At 43.4% G+C, this 16,338-nt stretch overlaps 1 protein-coding gene across 1 annotated transcript in view; it reads right to left on the bottom strand.

Moving 5' to 3' along the window:
- GGT7 (gamma-glutamyltransferase 7) overlaps positions 1–16,338 on the bottom strand; it is a 39,796-nt gene that overhangs the window by 1,156 nt on the left and 22,302 nt on the right. Inside the window, exons 7-14 of the mRNA XM_081864702.1 lie at positions 15,455–15,651; positions 12,402–12,489; positions 11,149–11,276; positions 6,847–6,935; positions 5,806–5,955; positions 3,984–4,101; positions 3,048–3,185; positions 1,485–1,584 (exon numbers count right to left, since the gene is read on the bottom strand). Of these exons, the coding sequence (XP_081720828.1) occupies positions 1,485–1,584; positions 3,048–3,185; positions 3,984–4,101; positions 5,806–5,955; positions 6,847–6,935; positions 11,149–11,276; positions 12,402–12,489; positions 15,455–15,651 (1,008 nt within the window). The remainder of the gene's footprint in view (positions 1–1,484; positions 1,585–3,047; positions 3,186–3,983; positions 4,102–5,805; positions 5,956–6,846; positions 6,936–11,148; positions 11,277–12,401; positions 12,490–15,454; positions 15,652–16,338) is intronic.

Raw genomic sequence — 16,338 nt, 5'->3', positions numbered from 1 at the left:
CCAACTGGTACACAAGGAAAGCAGATCCCTGGATCCACCCTTTCCCTCCTTATGCAGAGGAATCATGTGCAGTCTTGTGTATGTAGAACATCTGTGTCAACATGTTCACGTTTCCTAACTGTAGGATCAAGGCACAAGTGCTTTAAAGGAGTTGTAGGGCTTGGTGTATTAATAAGGGAAGAGAAAAGTTGCTTAGGTACCTAAGCTAAATAATAGGAAAATGGCACAATAAATATGCATTTGACTCCCTTGACCATACAGTTAGGGGTGGTCAGACACCAGCCCATGATTCTGATCTGGCCTGTCAAGTTTTTGCGGGGGGGGGGGGGCAGTCACAGCCCTATTTACTAGTTGCAACAGCACTGACAAATGAAGCACATTTTCTTTGCCACCTCCATTTAGCACCCAAGTGCCATGATGGGGAGGAAAATACCTTCCCTTATTCCTCTGTTGATTGTACCTGCCTTTCTGCTGTTGGAGAGCAGATCAAAGTGCTTTACAAACATGAAAGAGAGCTTGGATCTCCCCCAAATTTCTTGAGTCAATGCTCAGGAAAACATGGTAGCAGACTGAAGAGCTCATTCCCATTTCCGGGGGAAAGGCCATAGCTCAGCGGCAAAGCCTTTGCTTTGCTTACAGAGGGTCTGAGGCTCAATCCCTGGAATATCCAAGTAGGGCTTGGAGAGTCTTTTGCCTGAAATCCTGGAGAGCCGCTACCAGTCAGTTCCAAGTTAGATGGACCAGTGGCCTGACTCTGCATAAGGCAGATTCCTAGGTTCATTCTGCCAACACTGCAGAAGAGGAAAGGTGGCTAATGTTGCAGGTAACATAAGCAAAAGAGCAGAAGCATTGTTTCCACTTCACCAAAGCACTGGCATACAGTTTCCTTTTCAGCTTCTGCAATGTAAAGGTAAAGGTACCCCTGCCCGTACGGGCCAGTCATGTCCGACTCTAGGGTTGTGCGCTCATCTCACTTAAGAGGCCGGGAGCCAGCGCTGTCCGCAGACACTTCCGGGTCACGTGGCCAGCGTGGCGAAGCTGCTCTGGCGAGCCAGCACCTGTGCCGCACACGGAAACACCGTTTACCTTCCCGCTATAAAGCGGTACCTATTTATCTACTTGCACTTAGGGGTGCTTTCAAACTGCTAGGTGGGCAGGAGCTGGGACCGAAAGATGGGAGCTCACCCCGCCGCAGGGATTCGAACCGCCGACCATACGATCGGCAAGTCCTAGGCACTGAGGTTTTACCCACAGCACCACCCGCGTCCCCAATGTAGTCTGCAATGTAGTCAGATACAAAAAGATTCTCCCATCTTACTACAGCCATACAATGAGGTTCAACAAACCATGTCAAGATGAGGAAAAATTACAGAGTAATCTTAGATGTCTCAGGGGGAAACCCTCACCCTGTTTCACTTGTGTCTGAAATCACAGAAGTGAAATAATAAAAGTCCAGACTTCAAAGATCAGTGATCCATACTTACTGTCAACTTCCAGGATATTAGACTGAAGTTGAGGATGAAGCCGGCCTAGCGAAAGACTCTCACTCAGGTTCTTGTTGTAGGTCAAAACGTTTACTAAAACCTGTTAAAAGAGCAGACGAAGCAGATGCTAAGGTTTTTGATGAATTGTTCGTGATGGAATCTTGAGTCTTGTTCAAATACTCAAAGTGAAGATGCAGGAGCATGGCTGACACACCTGCCTTCCACCTGTTTGTGGGTATGTCTGCATAGTGGCTGTCAGGGAACTGCCATCGGCTCAGGGGTGAGAGGGGAAAAGGCGGATGGATTACAGAGAGCCCCCAAAGATCGTGGGAAGCAGCACTTCTTCAGCGGAGGAAGGAAGCCACCCCTCTAGTGGGGAGGAGATGCAGGGCTCAGAGAAGGCAAGGCAGTGCCAGGACACCTTGCCTGAGCAAAGCGGGGAGGAGGGAGGTCCCCCTTTACCTAAGCCGTCCTTGCGCAGTAGGCTTCTGCGCAGAGAGGGGAGGTGCAGACTGGGGGTCAAGAAACTACTCTGCTGGGGAAGATTTAAGGACTGCCCACTCTCAGATTCTGCCAGTGAATGACCAAGACATGGAATAGAGGCGCTCTGCATTGCAAAGGTTTTTTTTAGCACCAATAAGAAAGCTTTAGAACAGACTAGTGAGGCATCTTGCCTGATTGCTCTCGAGCAACCACCCAATACCCTTAACAGTGGCTTATGCTTCTGGACCTCTACCTATCTACGCATCAGTTATGTGATCTGTACACTAGAGGAAATAGGGTGTATGGATCACAATATTGGTTTCTGCACCAAATCATCTTTCAAGAACATAACAGCAGCCTGCTGGATCAGGCCAATGACCCATCTGGTCCAGCATCCTGTTTTCACAGGGGCCAACCATTCTGCAAACCTGCCCTCCAATGTCTGGGAGTCAGCTATCCTGAAGGGATAGCATTATATTCATGATCACACACTCCACTTATGCATCCACTATGAACTTATTCCCTCTCCCCAAAAAAGATAAGTACTTCTATGCAGTCAAAGACCTTAAGACCAGTGCTATTTTTCTAGAGAAGGAGGTGCCAGAATTTACCGCGAACACCTCCCTTGTTCTCTTATAATGGCAATGGCACCCATCTGAGAGGTGCCAGAACTGAGTTCCAGTGAATTCCAGCTGAAAAAAAAGCCCTGCTTAAGACTAATATGGTGGTCACATGCTGACACTGAGTGACAGTATTAAGTAGCACAGTTCGAACCACTTTTCACAGTTCAAAGCCAGTTTACGACTTCAGTAAAAACTGGGCCCAAAAGAACTGTAGTGCCATCCCAAGGCATTTTACTGTCAGAAGCAGAATCAAGATGGCGCCTATACCACACACAAACACACAGGTCAATGTTTTTTAAAAGTGTTTTTGCATCAACTCAGACATTTGTTCTTGCCTTCATCTATCCCTCCCCCCCCCCACCTGCCCCTGGAAGGGCTGGTCCTGGAAACCCAGTTCTTTCTCTTGGTAAGAAAGGATATTATATTGCAAGCATCCAGCAGTGCTCAGAAGACTGACCTGTGTTATGCTGCTCAAAGCTTTGTCGCCACCATTGGCTCCCAAACAAAGGTAAGTCCCACACATCCCTTCTGATGGCCGGACAACAGTGGGTAACAAGAAAGACAGCGGCCTTTTCCCAGGCTGAATAAAGTTCCTCTGCAGGAAAAATAATTTTGCAAAGCACTGTTAAATATACCAATAGGAGCCTTTCCCCCTCAAGCTTGTTTCCTTGAATCTCTGAGGTAATAAATACCATTACCCAATTACCAGATAGGTTCAAATCATCTGAATGTCAGAAGCCTGTTTCAAAGAGCTGGGCAAGATAGCACTTTGAAATGGTATTTGGAAGACATCTTCAGAAACCTCTCTCAAAATGCTATTTTGCAAAGCATTTGGAAAGGGCCTTCTGAAGATCTGAATCAGCTGGCTGTTGGATTTTCAGAAGCCCCTTTCAAAGAGCCATTTTGCACAGCTAAGAGGTTTTTACTTGCAGTACACCATGTTTTCAGTTGAGCCATATATGATGTCAGGTGTACAGCAAGTGGGAGTGGTTTGGTCAAGATGGCCTCAGGAGCCAAATGGGGAAGCGAAGCAGCCCTAAATAGACTCATGGGCCAGAGTTTCCCCACTCCAGCAACAGGGTATCTTTCACAGCACACACCCAGATAATATCACATCACATTTATCTAACAACATTCACTGCAGGAAATCCAAGGCTCTTTATGGAAAAATATTTATAGTAGACACACATTGGAAAGTCAAGCGGCTCTGGAAACAGGTTAAGAGCTAAAATTGCCAGCCCAGCTGTAAAACCACACATATCGTGGCAAATAAAGGACTCCTAGATCTTAATTATCTGATGGATACATGCACTTCATCAATCACTGGTGCCATGCTCACATACACTTACTATTCATTTGACTATTCATGTCAGACAAATTCATAATTTATTACCAAGCCAGAAGATGAATGGCCTTCTGTTTCGTTCATCCAAGAAAAATCCAGCATCTGACTGTTTAGAAGGATTCCAGAAGAAGTCATTATTCCACTTCCAAACGGCCGGTTCAAGGAACTGGAAGCGGACACACACAAAAGTTTGTGAGAATCCAAATCCACAAAGTGATTCACCTGCTGCCCCAGTGCTTATGGTTCTCAGGCTCCTTGTTCTTCCCAGTTCCCTGATACACCCTTGCTCATGTCTGAAACACCTTAGGCAATAAAGAGAGTCCTGCTGAATCAGACCAGAGCTCAGACTAGTCTGGCATCCTTTTTTTTCACCAGATGCCTATGGAAAATCCAGCAGTAGGGTATGAGGGCAGTAGCTCTCTCCTGCTGTTGCTTCCCAGCAACTGATATTTGATGTCATGTTGCCACTGGAAATTCATCCATCATGACTATGAGCCGTTGACAAACTGATCATCCATCATTTTGTCTTATCCTCCTTTAAAGCCATCTATGGCTGCTTTCACACTGCAGTTTATTCAATTTTCCCAACGCTTCCCTAGCTACTAATTTTCACATCATATCCAAATTTCACATGACATAAAAACCACTTTCTGAAATATAGTGGAATATAGTGCTAGTTTCGTGCACCATGTTATTTGCTTTTTAGAACAGAGCTCTCACTCCCAGGTGCCGAATTTTGCTAAAATCCACCTGATTATAAAGCATTTGTTTAAAAAAATCTTACTCCCTCTTTCTAAGGGATTGTCCACAGCAGCATTTCATTCCAAACAGGGAAGCTTAGCTCAATTATTTGTGTCAAAAGAGAAATGTGCAAGATCTAAATGTGGATGTGCAAGATCTAAAAAACAAGTGGAGAAGGAGACAAAATGGTCGCCAACCCTTGAAAAACTATTGAAAAATAATCATGGAACAGACTGTGGACAAATGCACCATACAAATCCATATTGGCAACAACTAGGGAAAGAGCCCTTAAAATGTGCATGGCTGGAACTTGGCACCTAGACGCCTAGCGTATATAAACTGAACATTTCTCCCATGTATTGGAAAGGATGTACTACTACAGGGACATATCAGAACATGTAGTGGAGGTGTCCAAAAATAGAAAAATTATGGGGGGGGGGAAGTATTTACAAAAATATATTGGATTACAAGGCAGACAGTCCTCATGACCCCAGGACTGGCTCTACTTAACCTGTATAGTCACAATATATTGCAAACTAGAAATGAAATAGTCATAACACATCAATTAACCGCTACAAGATCAACTATTGCGAGGGCATGGAAATCATTAAAATCATTAACTAAGGACCAATGGTATAATGCAGTTTGGCAAACTGCATTATTGGAAAAACTGACACAAAAAAATTAAAGGTAGCAGGAGGCCAAAAGAAACAAGATAATTTTTATGCAGTCTAGTGTGACTTTATTGATTACACAAATAATGAGGCATGTGGTAGAACAGAACCCATAGTTTGCAGCACAGTCTGATGTGCATCAAGTATATATTTTGTTTTATTCCCCCCTTCCCCTCACTCCCCCTTCCTGTAAATTATAATTGTTGTTGATACAAAATACCTTTTACGTATGGTCACCAATCTAAGCAGTACATCATTTCATATCTGTAATAACTTTAATAGTTTTGTTATATACACTTTGACAGAATTTTGTTAATATGTTCAGAAACATTTATCTGAGTGTTTGTTTTATTTTTCATTTTATGTAATTGTTGCATGTCACATGCTGTAATGTCAACAAAGATATATCTCAATGCAAGCATGTTAAACTGTGTTGCCCGCCCCAAATGCTTTACCTTACAACTGCAACAATATAGTCATCAGGTCCCATGACAAGGACCTGACTTGCAGAGGGTCCACTTTCCATGGAGAAATGTGGAATGCCATGATCAGAGGGGAACGACTGAGAGTCAATCTGTTGTCGCAGGAAATTTGCCTTGGATTTACTGCATTGACAAGGGGGGGGGGAGGGAAAAAATAAATTTTAAAATCATACTGTGATGGGGGAGCAGGGGATTAGAACTAGGGAAAAGAGGTATAAAAAATCTATCCCAAAAATTTATTTAACAACAAACCAATGAAACAGAAGAAGTATGTTTTATTCTGTTGTGCTTTTTGAATTTTAAATGTGTTTTGTCCCATCCGCCTCCTTCACAACTGGTGATGCTGTCTGGAGCTAATGGAAACTCTAGTCCAAAACATCTGGCAAGTACCAGTCTGGGAAAAGTTAGCATATAGCAACAACAAACTTATTCTCCCAAATATGGAAGAAGTAGGTAGCTAAAATGACACCACCACCCCATACAGAAGAGGGAGGCATCAGAAATGTCGAAGGGACCCCAAAATTTTGCAGAAGTACAAAAAAACTATTTTAGGGGGGAACAATAGCCCCAGGGGGTGTGAAACTTGCCCCAAAAATCATGTCAGCATGGCTCAGAATAATGGCTGGCAGTTAAGAAGAAAAACAGGGTAGGTGGGATGGAGCAACCTGGAAGATGAGATGGCTGACTGGCTGGAACCAGGAACAAGGACCCTTCATATGGCAACATCTTGTGGCAAGCCCCACTTCTCTCTCAGGATGCAGAATTCCTCAGCTTCATCCCCAGTCAATGACATCATATCACCTGAGTGCTAGTTTTCTGTATCTGTGAAGCCTCTGTTGCCAGGCAACATCAGCTCTCATAAAGTCTGGCCACCCACAGCAGGTCAGACGGTCTCGGCCTACTCCCCATTGCCCAGAGGACAGAATGACCCAGAAGAAGTTGGCTTCCTCTAAACTAAATGACACAGAATATGTCAACATAAAAAATGATTGTTCATTATGAATCTAGACTTACCTCATCATGTCTTCTATGCTGTGAGAAATGGACACATCGTAGAAAGGGTCCCCCAAGCTGCTAGCTAGTGCCAAGACAACTTTTAGTGTCTACATTGAATAGAAACGAAGACAAAAGGAGTCACGTTATGAAGTAGTCCACCTATTCCATCTCCACTGAAAGGAGGTGTGTGCTCTCATGGCAAGATAGTGCCACTTCCTTTCTGTCTAAACTTATCGCTACGTTCTCTCTATTATACAGTAATGAGTCAGGCTAGATGAGACATTAGCTACACATTTGGATCCCATGACTAGGATTCTTCCATTCCAGATCATACCCAGCATGGCTTCTGTTAGTTTCAAAAAGAAAGGGGCTGTGATTTGTGTGCTCACATGAACAACACACATTTAAAGCACATGGCTCCCCCCCACCCATACTTTATGCTTTTAGCATCTTAGCAATTGTAGTTCTTGGAGGGTAAACTGCTATTCACCAGATTCTTTGAAGGAAGCCAAGTGCTTTTATATACATATATTCCAAATTATTACTAATCAAACCAAACTACTTTAATTTAATACAATTTCTTAAAATCGGGTTTCCCGCTCCTGTTGCAAACCTATGTCAATCATTTCCTCCCATAGCTGCATCATTTCTTATTTAGTGTCCAGTGTTCATCCTTCACTTGCCATTAAACCATTCTTCCAGCTGACTGCCTTTTCCTCCTAACAGCAGTGCCTCTGTTACAACTTATAAATAAAAAATCCAGTTCACATGTGTAGTCCTTCATATAGATTTTTGCTCCAGACCTGGTGTCTGGAGTTCGTTAATGTCTTCCATTGTTCAGTTCTTTGCAGTGCTTATCTGGAAGGTACAAGGTCACATTCCATTCCTTCCGCTGTTTACAGACTAGCATAGGAGCCGCTGCCATAACTAACTAACAGTGTGCACTTCCAGCTTCTGCCATTAAAATTCCCCTCTGGAGTTCTTTCTTGGCACACAGTTAAAAGCAATATCTTTTCTCAAATTCAGCCTCTTTTCCACATCTGTTCGGGTGCAGCTCATTCTCCCACCCCACCCCCTCCATTCCTCCAACAACACTCCAGTCCAGATAGTCATAGATAAAATCCATTCAGCTTTGATCAAGGGGGGGCACAGCAAAACCATATTAAATTCTTTATTGAGCATAAATCAAAAGCCTCCCCCTTCTTTTTTGAAGTTTCAGACAGAGTAACAAAGCAGGGGAGGAGAAGAAAATAAAATACAATTTGAAAACCATAAGAAAGCACAAAGCATCTTGTCCTCCCCTTTCCTTTCCCAGCTGTTGTAGGGATTCCCAAGTTTCAGAAAAGCATTAAAATGCCTTCAGAAAGCCAGGCCCAGTCCTTTCGGCAGCTGATTGATTGCAGGCTATTAGCATATGTCGGTCCAGGAGTGCTTCTTAATTAAAGCCAATAGTCCAGATGAAGGAGGAACCATCCACAAATTATGCCAGTAATGGAGGCTTGCCCATGGCAGGGACACACTCCCAGGTCACTCCCACTCTGCCTTTGAAGTTGACAGACATGTGATTGCGTGGCACTGAGGGATGCAGTGAACTCCCTAGACCCCACTGGGGAGCATGCAAGGATTTATGCCTCATACCGGTAAATCCTCTTTTCCCCCTGCCTGAACTTCCTTGCAGCCCCCAGAGGGCTACGAAGAACAACCACCATTGATCATGGGCGTGACCGGAAACTGTAAGCCGGATTTGCTTTAAATGTATGGTGTGGGTGTGATTGTTGGGGGGGGGTGACTTAATCTTTGCCACAAACCCCTACCCTTAATACTGAAGCTGCTGTTTTCTGCTATTTGTTAAACATAGCACCTGGGGAGGGTGTGTGCGACATTTTCAACAGACATAGTCATATGGAGAAAATGTTTTTTTTTTCTAAAAAGGCTCTCATCCCTTCTGGATCAGAGCCACATCACCCAGAAGATTGCAGCCACAGAGATAAGAAAAGAAGAGTCGTTCCATTGTCTGGAGAGGTCACTTCCTGGTCTGCATAGAGAAACCATTTTCAATGTGGCCCAGCGATGGAAGTGCACGGCTATATTGAGGTAGCACCGGGTGCTGATATTTTGGCACCCCTAATAATTTTGCACCTGGGACAAGTGTCCCTGTGGCCCCCGCCACACTGCATCACTGGCTGCAGCAAAAACAAAGGGAGTCTTGTGGCAACTTAAAAGCAGATAGATTCGTTGTGGCATAAGCATAGGCCATATGTTAAGGTATTAATTAGTGTATAGCAGGCATAGGCAAACTTGCCCCTCCAGATGTTTGGGGACTACAACTCCCATCATCCCTGACCACTGGTCCTGTTAGCTAGGGATGATGGGAGTTGTAGTCCCCAAACATCTGGAGGGCCAAGTTTGCCTATGCCTGGTGTATAGTGAAAAACATGGAAAGCAATGGGCCCAAATGTCCATGAAATGCAAGAAGTCCTGTGACAGTTCTATGCAAAGCTTAAATATAGCACCTGTTCACAACAGCAGTAATAGTTTACAGTTTTGCTATCCTAATTTGATGCCTGTTGTATGTAGTAGAAGAAACCATTGTCTCAAATAAGGACTGCACCAACAGAATCAAACTTACTGCTAAATTCTAGTTCCACAGATTTTAAGTTCCTTTGTTGAAAAATTGTCTGTTACTAGTTTCTAAAGTCTGCAATTCCTTGGTCAGATTTGGTTCCTTTTATTCTTTTAAAAAATATGGTTGCTGAACTGCATGTAATACTTATCTATATCCACTTTATATAAAAACTGGTGCCCTCACATGCAGAGGCCACTGAACCTGATCACTGTTGTCTGTAATAATGTTTTGTGCTTCTGGCCAAATTTCCCATGATATGCAAGATGCATGGTTAAAAGATACGCCACAAGGAGGTGCTTTCAGCTAATACATGTCAACTATTTGCTATGTTTGCCTTGAGGAAGAGAGATACCAAAAAAAAAGCAAACAGCTAGTTCATATTCTTTTCTCTTCCAAAAATCTTGTAGTTTGAATCAGCTGACTGAAGACTATAATGTCTTCATGCAAAGACCACTAGTTTAATTATTTTCTTTTAACAACAGTGCATTAGAATGCAGCAAGCTTCTGGTATTTTTATGTTACTAAATCCATTCATGCAAATGTACAAAGCCACATTCACACCATACATTTAAAACACTGTGACATCACTTGAAACAGCCACGGCTTTTCCCAAAGAATTCTGGGATTTGTAGTTTGCTAAGGGTGCTGACAGTTGTTAGGAGAGGTATATTCTTCCCTGCCTCAAACTACAATCATCAAAGTTTCCTGTGAAGAAGGATTGATTGTTAAACCACTCTGTGGATTGTGAGGGGAATAAGGGTCTCCTAAAAACTCTCTGCACCCTTAACAAATTACAGCTCCCAGAATTCTTTGGGGAAGCCATGGCTGTATATAGTGATATGATACAGATTTAAATGTATGGTGTGAATGTGGCCCAGGGTGGTGATGACCACATTAAGTGCTGAGTATTGTTTTTACTACAGGACGCAGGTGGCACTGTGGGCTCAACCACTAGGACTTGGTCGGTGGTTCGAATCCCTGCGACGGGTGAGCTCCCATTTGCTTGGTCCCAGCTCCTGCCAACCAAGCAGTATGAAAGCACGTCAAAGTGCAAGTAGATAAATAGGTACCACTCTGGCAGGAAGGTAAACAGCGTTTCTGTGCGCTGCTCTGGTTTGCCAGAAATGGCTTAGTCATGCTGGCCACATGACCCGGAAGCTGTATGCCAGCTTCCTTGGCCAATAAAGCAAGATGAGCACCGCAACCCCAGAGTCGTCCGTGACTGGACCTAATGGTCAGGGGTCCCTTTACCTTTCTTGTTTTTACTAGAGGTGTTTCCATGGAAGGCTCACTAGAAGAAATTTTAACCAGCAAGTACAAAATAAGGCTTTTAGGACATAACAGATAAAATAAATTGGATTTCAGTTCCAATGCGCATTAACTCAAAGCCCACAATGATAGAAATTTTGCATTGCATCCAATGCTAATCCTATTCAGAGATGATCCATCGAAATAAATTACCATGACTCTCTTAAGTGTATTAATTTCAGTGGATCAACTTTGAGTAAACCTTCGTTGGATTCAACCCTTTGTCACTACATAATAACCCATTCAAGTAACTGTGTTGGTTTATGCTGAATTACAACCATTTACAGTTTCTTTTCCTATATGACTATCCCAAAAGTTCTCAGAGAAGGCACAAGACCACATCACACCATTGCCAGAAACAAAATATTCTGTTAAATGAGTCATACCTCTGTTATCCAGTGGAGAATATTTTCTCTGGCTACCTGACTGGTGATATTGAAACCCTCAAGGATGTTCAGAGCTGTGATCAGGGCAGGACCTACGTGTGGAGGTGATGGACTGAGAACAAGGTGGCCTGTTACAGTAAAGGAAGAAGAAAGGTAGGTATTTCCACCTTTTGTCCAGAATCCATTGAAATGACAGTTCTGTGAAGCCAAAGGGCACTTCATGTGCAACATCTACATGTCTACTCAGAAATAAGCCTCACTGGCTTCCGTAAGATTGCAACTTTGGACTTCATTTTCCCAGATTGCAGTGTGACAGCATCTGATGTGTGGAAAACTGTTTTGAAACAAGCGTTTGAAAAGCTGCTTGTGCAGTGGACCGAGATTGGGGCATAGCTGTCAACTTTTCCCTTTTCTTGCGAGGAATCCTATTCGGAATAAGGGAATTTCCCTTAAAAAAAGGAAAATGTTGACAGCTATGGATTGGGGCTTCAGATGAAACACTGTCTGGATCTGCAGCATGACCTGCTTCATTCAAAAGCAGGACACACAGGTTAAAAAAACTGTCTGGGTTGCAACCCTAAAATAAACACAATGATAAAGGAATCCATAATGGCCAGGGATGATGGAAGCTGGATTCCAGAAACGCCCAGAGAGGGTACCATCTTGGTCAGCTCTGTGCTAGAGACTTTCATGCTATTCTATTCCTGTGGGATGTAGAAAAGCCAGATTGAATATACAAGGGTATGAGGCAGGGGAAAGTGAGATATTCACCAGGGATTACTTATTTACAATTCATGGTGTTTCACAGGTCTTAATTTCTGCCAGAAAGTTGGGCAGAAGAAAAACTAGTTATAAAACAAAAACACCCCAATCTATGCCAGATGTTTAGAAGGCTTGACTTAGCACCACAATTAGTATTTGCATTACAGCATCACAGGTGAAGTCAAGCCTCGTTTCCTTTTGTGAGGGTTTCATTAGCTACTGTTTTTTGAGGACTATGGGAGGCGGCAGCGGCAGGAGGGGTATACATTTTGATTAAACTTGGGGGAATCAGGGATTGGGCTTGTGGGTTTCATTAGGGCCTCCTCCTTTTACCCTGTATTCCAAGCATGATACTAATTAGCAATAAAGTGCAGAAAAATGTATCTGCTTCCTAAACCTATTTTTTATAAACTTAAAATAGGGGGGACACTGGGAATCAATCACATGGCATAAAAGATGCCAACCTAGGTGTCATAGATGTACCATTTTACCTTGATATACTGTGTGGACTGGATTTTCCACCAAGACAGTGTAGTTACTAAAGTCTTCTTCAGACAAGGTGCCTCCAAAGTTAAGGACCTAGGCAGAAAAGGATCACAGCAATGTATTTTCATGCATTATGCTAGCAATATTTGAAATGGACATTTAAGCGTTGTTCAGCTGCCTAAAGAATTGCAGCTATTGATGGCTTCCGGTTTTGGGAGGGTCATGGGCAAGATACCCTCTGTCTCCCCTCTCTGAGAGGGCCAACCTTTCCACCAATTTCACTGCCACTGTCACAAATTCGCTTGCCTTTTCCCTCTGACCCCAACCTGCACAACCAGAGGGAATGCAAAGCAAGTGGAAGAAGATACTCTCTCTTCTTGTTACTGCTTGCATGCTTGAAGAAGGCAGGACCATGAGCAGCAACAGGGCAAGGAGGAGAAACAGAATGGACTGTGAAGCTCCAGAAGTCATCTGTGGGCTTCTATAGAGATGTGGGTCTCAGAAGATTCCCAACAATGCTGACTCCTGGTCCTGGCCCCAATTTTTATTCTAGATCAGTGGTTTTCAAAGTCTCTATGTTCAATGAACTCTTTCCACACCAACCTATTTGTTGAAGAACACTGACTTTGCAGATAATTCTGGGGTCTAATCTACGGTCTATGTGTGGGATAATCAGTCTCAAATAACCAACATGCTTTATTTGATTATAATTAATGCATGAAGGGGTTAAGACCATAGAGTAAGCTGTCCTGCCAGGCTTAGCTATGGAACTCATCCCCACATAGAATCATAGAATCATAGAGTTGGAAGAGACCACAAGGGCCATCGAGTCCAACCCCCTGCCAAGCAGGAAAACCCCCTGCCAAGCATAACAGCCTATATTTCCATGCTTTACTTTGCTGCATATTTTGAGATTTTAAATCTCTGCTGGGGCTTTCTCACCAAAGAGTACTTGCCCAAACCTGCAACTAGGCATCCAGGGAATTCTCATTTTTATTACCCCAAGTATTCTATTCTTTGACCAAAACAAAAATCAACAGTGCACACACTAGTTAGCCCTGCATGTTGGACCTTAGAATACAACCAGCATTCCCCACTGCAAGGGAAGATAAGCTGTGACTCTTTTCCCTAGGAAATTTGGATGTCACCATTACTAATCTGTAATCCTCATGAAGCTTACAAGGAATCCTGGCCAGAACACAATTTGAAGCCCACCATTTTCAATTCATTTAAACTTGAATAAGAATCAAATCTTCTTGCATTTCCTTACTTACATCAGACTCTCTAGGACATATTCTGTGGACTACCATGAATATGCTTCATTTTCAGGATAGTTAAAACATTGTAAACATCAATGTGTTTGGCTTTTAAAATCCAAAATGATACTTGAATCCTGTGTTGTTTGGTACCATCCCTGCATTTTGCTTTTGTGTCTGCAAAGCTAATAGCTTGGGGGCTGGGGATTTAGAGCTGAAAAACTGTGCATGGGGGAAGGGGCTAAATATTCTGTTGCCCTTAACCAGAACAAAATCAGAATCTCTCCACAATCGTATCCATTTCTGCCTTTTGCTTCAATAATGCTATGGGATCAAGCGTTCCCACACTATTTACCCTAGTGCAGTGCCACCTGCATGTCTTTGACTCGAATGCCCACCGCTTGGTTTCAATGCCAGGTTTTTTTTATGACACATTGCCTCATCTCAGTTCCTTGTGTTCTTACAAGCATTTCATCCCTAGCGTTTCTTTATTCTATGGCAGCCATTTTATACATTTCGAAAAGGACAGAGGTAGTAAAGCGGGGATTAGTGCAGATTAGTTAAATGTAGATATCTGAATCTCTCTCTCTTGCAATGTCCCTTCGCCTTCCCAGGAAACAAAGAAGAGAGAGGGGAGGGGGAGATTTCCCCTGGGATTTGGCAACCTTCCAAAAAGCCGCTCTCTATGTTTAGTGCTGCTTAGAGTTTTCAGAAATGCTGGTTAAAAAACCTTATGAGGGGTGGTGTCTGTGTGTGTGTGTGTGTGTGTGTGTGTGTGAGAGAGAGAGAGAGAGAGAGAGAGAGAGAGAGAGAGAGAGAGAGATGCAATGCACTTTTTTCCATCGTGATTATTAAAAAAACAGGCTGAGGGGACCTGAAAAGTTGAAATCATGTTGCATCATCTAAATGCAGTATTTATGCCTTTGGTGTTCATAAGTGGGACCTGCACTATGAAGTACTCCTGTTCAGTGTCCTGTTACAGGGTACTCCATTCCATCGCCCCTCCTCCCCATTTTCTTTATAACCCGAGTCCAAGTCAGCCAGTCTTCTATGCCTACTGAATATGTTCAGATCTCGTTAAGTAGTTTTGGGATTCACCTTTTTGGGTATCCCTCCCTGTTCACATCCTTTGCAGAGGCACTTCAGGAACACAAGGTATATTGCCTCATACCAAACGATACCTTTGGTCCACCTCACTCTCTTTTCTTTCAATCTTTATAACCAGCTAGTATCTACTGATGTTTTTAATTATGTTTTGTGGATATTCATGGACTGAAAGCAGCATGTTAAGGATGAGCGTGAACAATTCTGGACTTAGAAAAAGTATACAGTGGTACCTCGGGTTAAGAACTTAATTAGTTTCAGAGGTCCGTTCTTAACCTGAAACTGCTCTTAACCTGAGGTACCACTTTAGCTAATGGGGCCTCCCACTGCCGCCACACAATTTTTGTTCTCATCCTGAAGCAAAGTTCTTAACTTGAGGTACTATTTCTGGGTTAGCAGAGTCTGTAACCTGAAGCGTCTGTAACCCGAGGTACCACTGTATTTCTGTACTACAAATGGGTTAGTGTGTCACTGAGACTAAGCTGGCAGCCAGTGCCACCTCTTGTAAGTAAATAGGCAGGCAGGCAGGCAGAGACTGGCTGAGATTAGTGGGACAGCACCCTATTCACCCAAATGGTCCAGCCCCCACTACTTTCTAGGACATTCTGTAATGAGAACAAATCAATCTGGTATCAATGCCTCTCTGGCATCAAATGCACATAACAATCCACACAGAGAAAAGAATCGGGTTGACTCACCTCTGAAATAATCTCTTGTGTCACATTTCCGCTGTAGAAAGCTGAGACCCCTGCCGACCCCAGCAAGTCAAGAAGAGCAGCCAGGTCTGGTCTTCTCACAAACATGCCAGGCAACAAGGGCTGACCATCTGGAAGGAAGGTCTCTCTGAATTTATCTGAGTAGTTTTGTTCTTCCTTCATTTCTTTTATAGCCATTGCTACAACAGTGAGAGAGACAACAGAAGGGTGAGTGGCAATTACTGCAAAAGATGCTCAGATCAACGTTTTTTGGGGAAAGGTCTAGGAAGACTGCCCACACAGAAAGGATCTATAGCCTGCATGTGTTGAACATGCCCATGATTAAGGTCTTCAGCAAATAAGGCCCTTCTTCAGAGGTAAAAACCTTGGTGGTGGTGGTGCCTCATTTGCTGAACGGCTTCTGCACATCTACCCCCTAATCACCTACTTTGCCAGCATTTATGTGCCAGGTGTTAAGACTGTTCTTTTTGCCAGGTCTTGACTGATAATTGACCAGCTGAACTACTGTACTTTTCTGTCTATAACATACCCCATGTATAAGACGCCCCCTATTTTTGGGGACTCAAATCTAAGAAAATGGGGGGAGATGGCACAGAGTTGTTGAGACAACCCAGGGTTGTTGAGCTTCTTTTGGGGGGGTTGCCAAAAATCGCTCACCAACACACATTGCAAAATCTGACTCCCATCTGTCCCATTGCCCGCCCAACTGCTGGAGTGTCAGCCAATCAACAGCAGCCATTGACGCAGCAACAAATAACACGCACAACACACAATAGCTGCTGACAGCCGCGGCAGCAACCAATCAAACGTCTCCACCCTATGCACTACCCATGTATAAGACGACCCCCACTTTTTGCCATGATTTT

The sequence above is a fragment of the Podarcis erhardii genome, assembly GCF_964252035.2.
Source record: "Podarcis erhardii genome assembly, chromosome: 6".
Lineage (NCBI taxonomy): Eukaryota > Metazoa > Chordata > Lepidosauria > Squamata > Lacertidae > Podarcis > Podarcis erhardii.
Note: the sequence above shows the minus strand (reverse complement) of the source record. Positions and strands in the feature narration are given on the sequence as shown.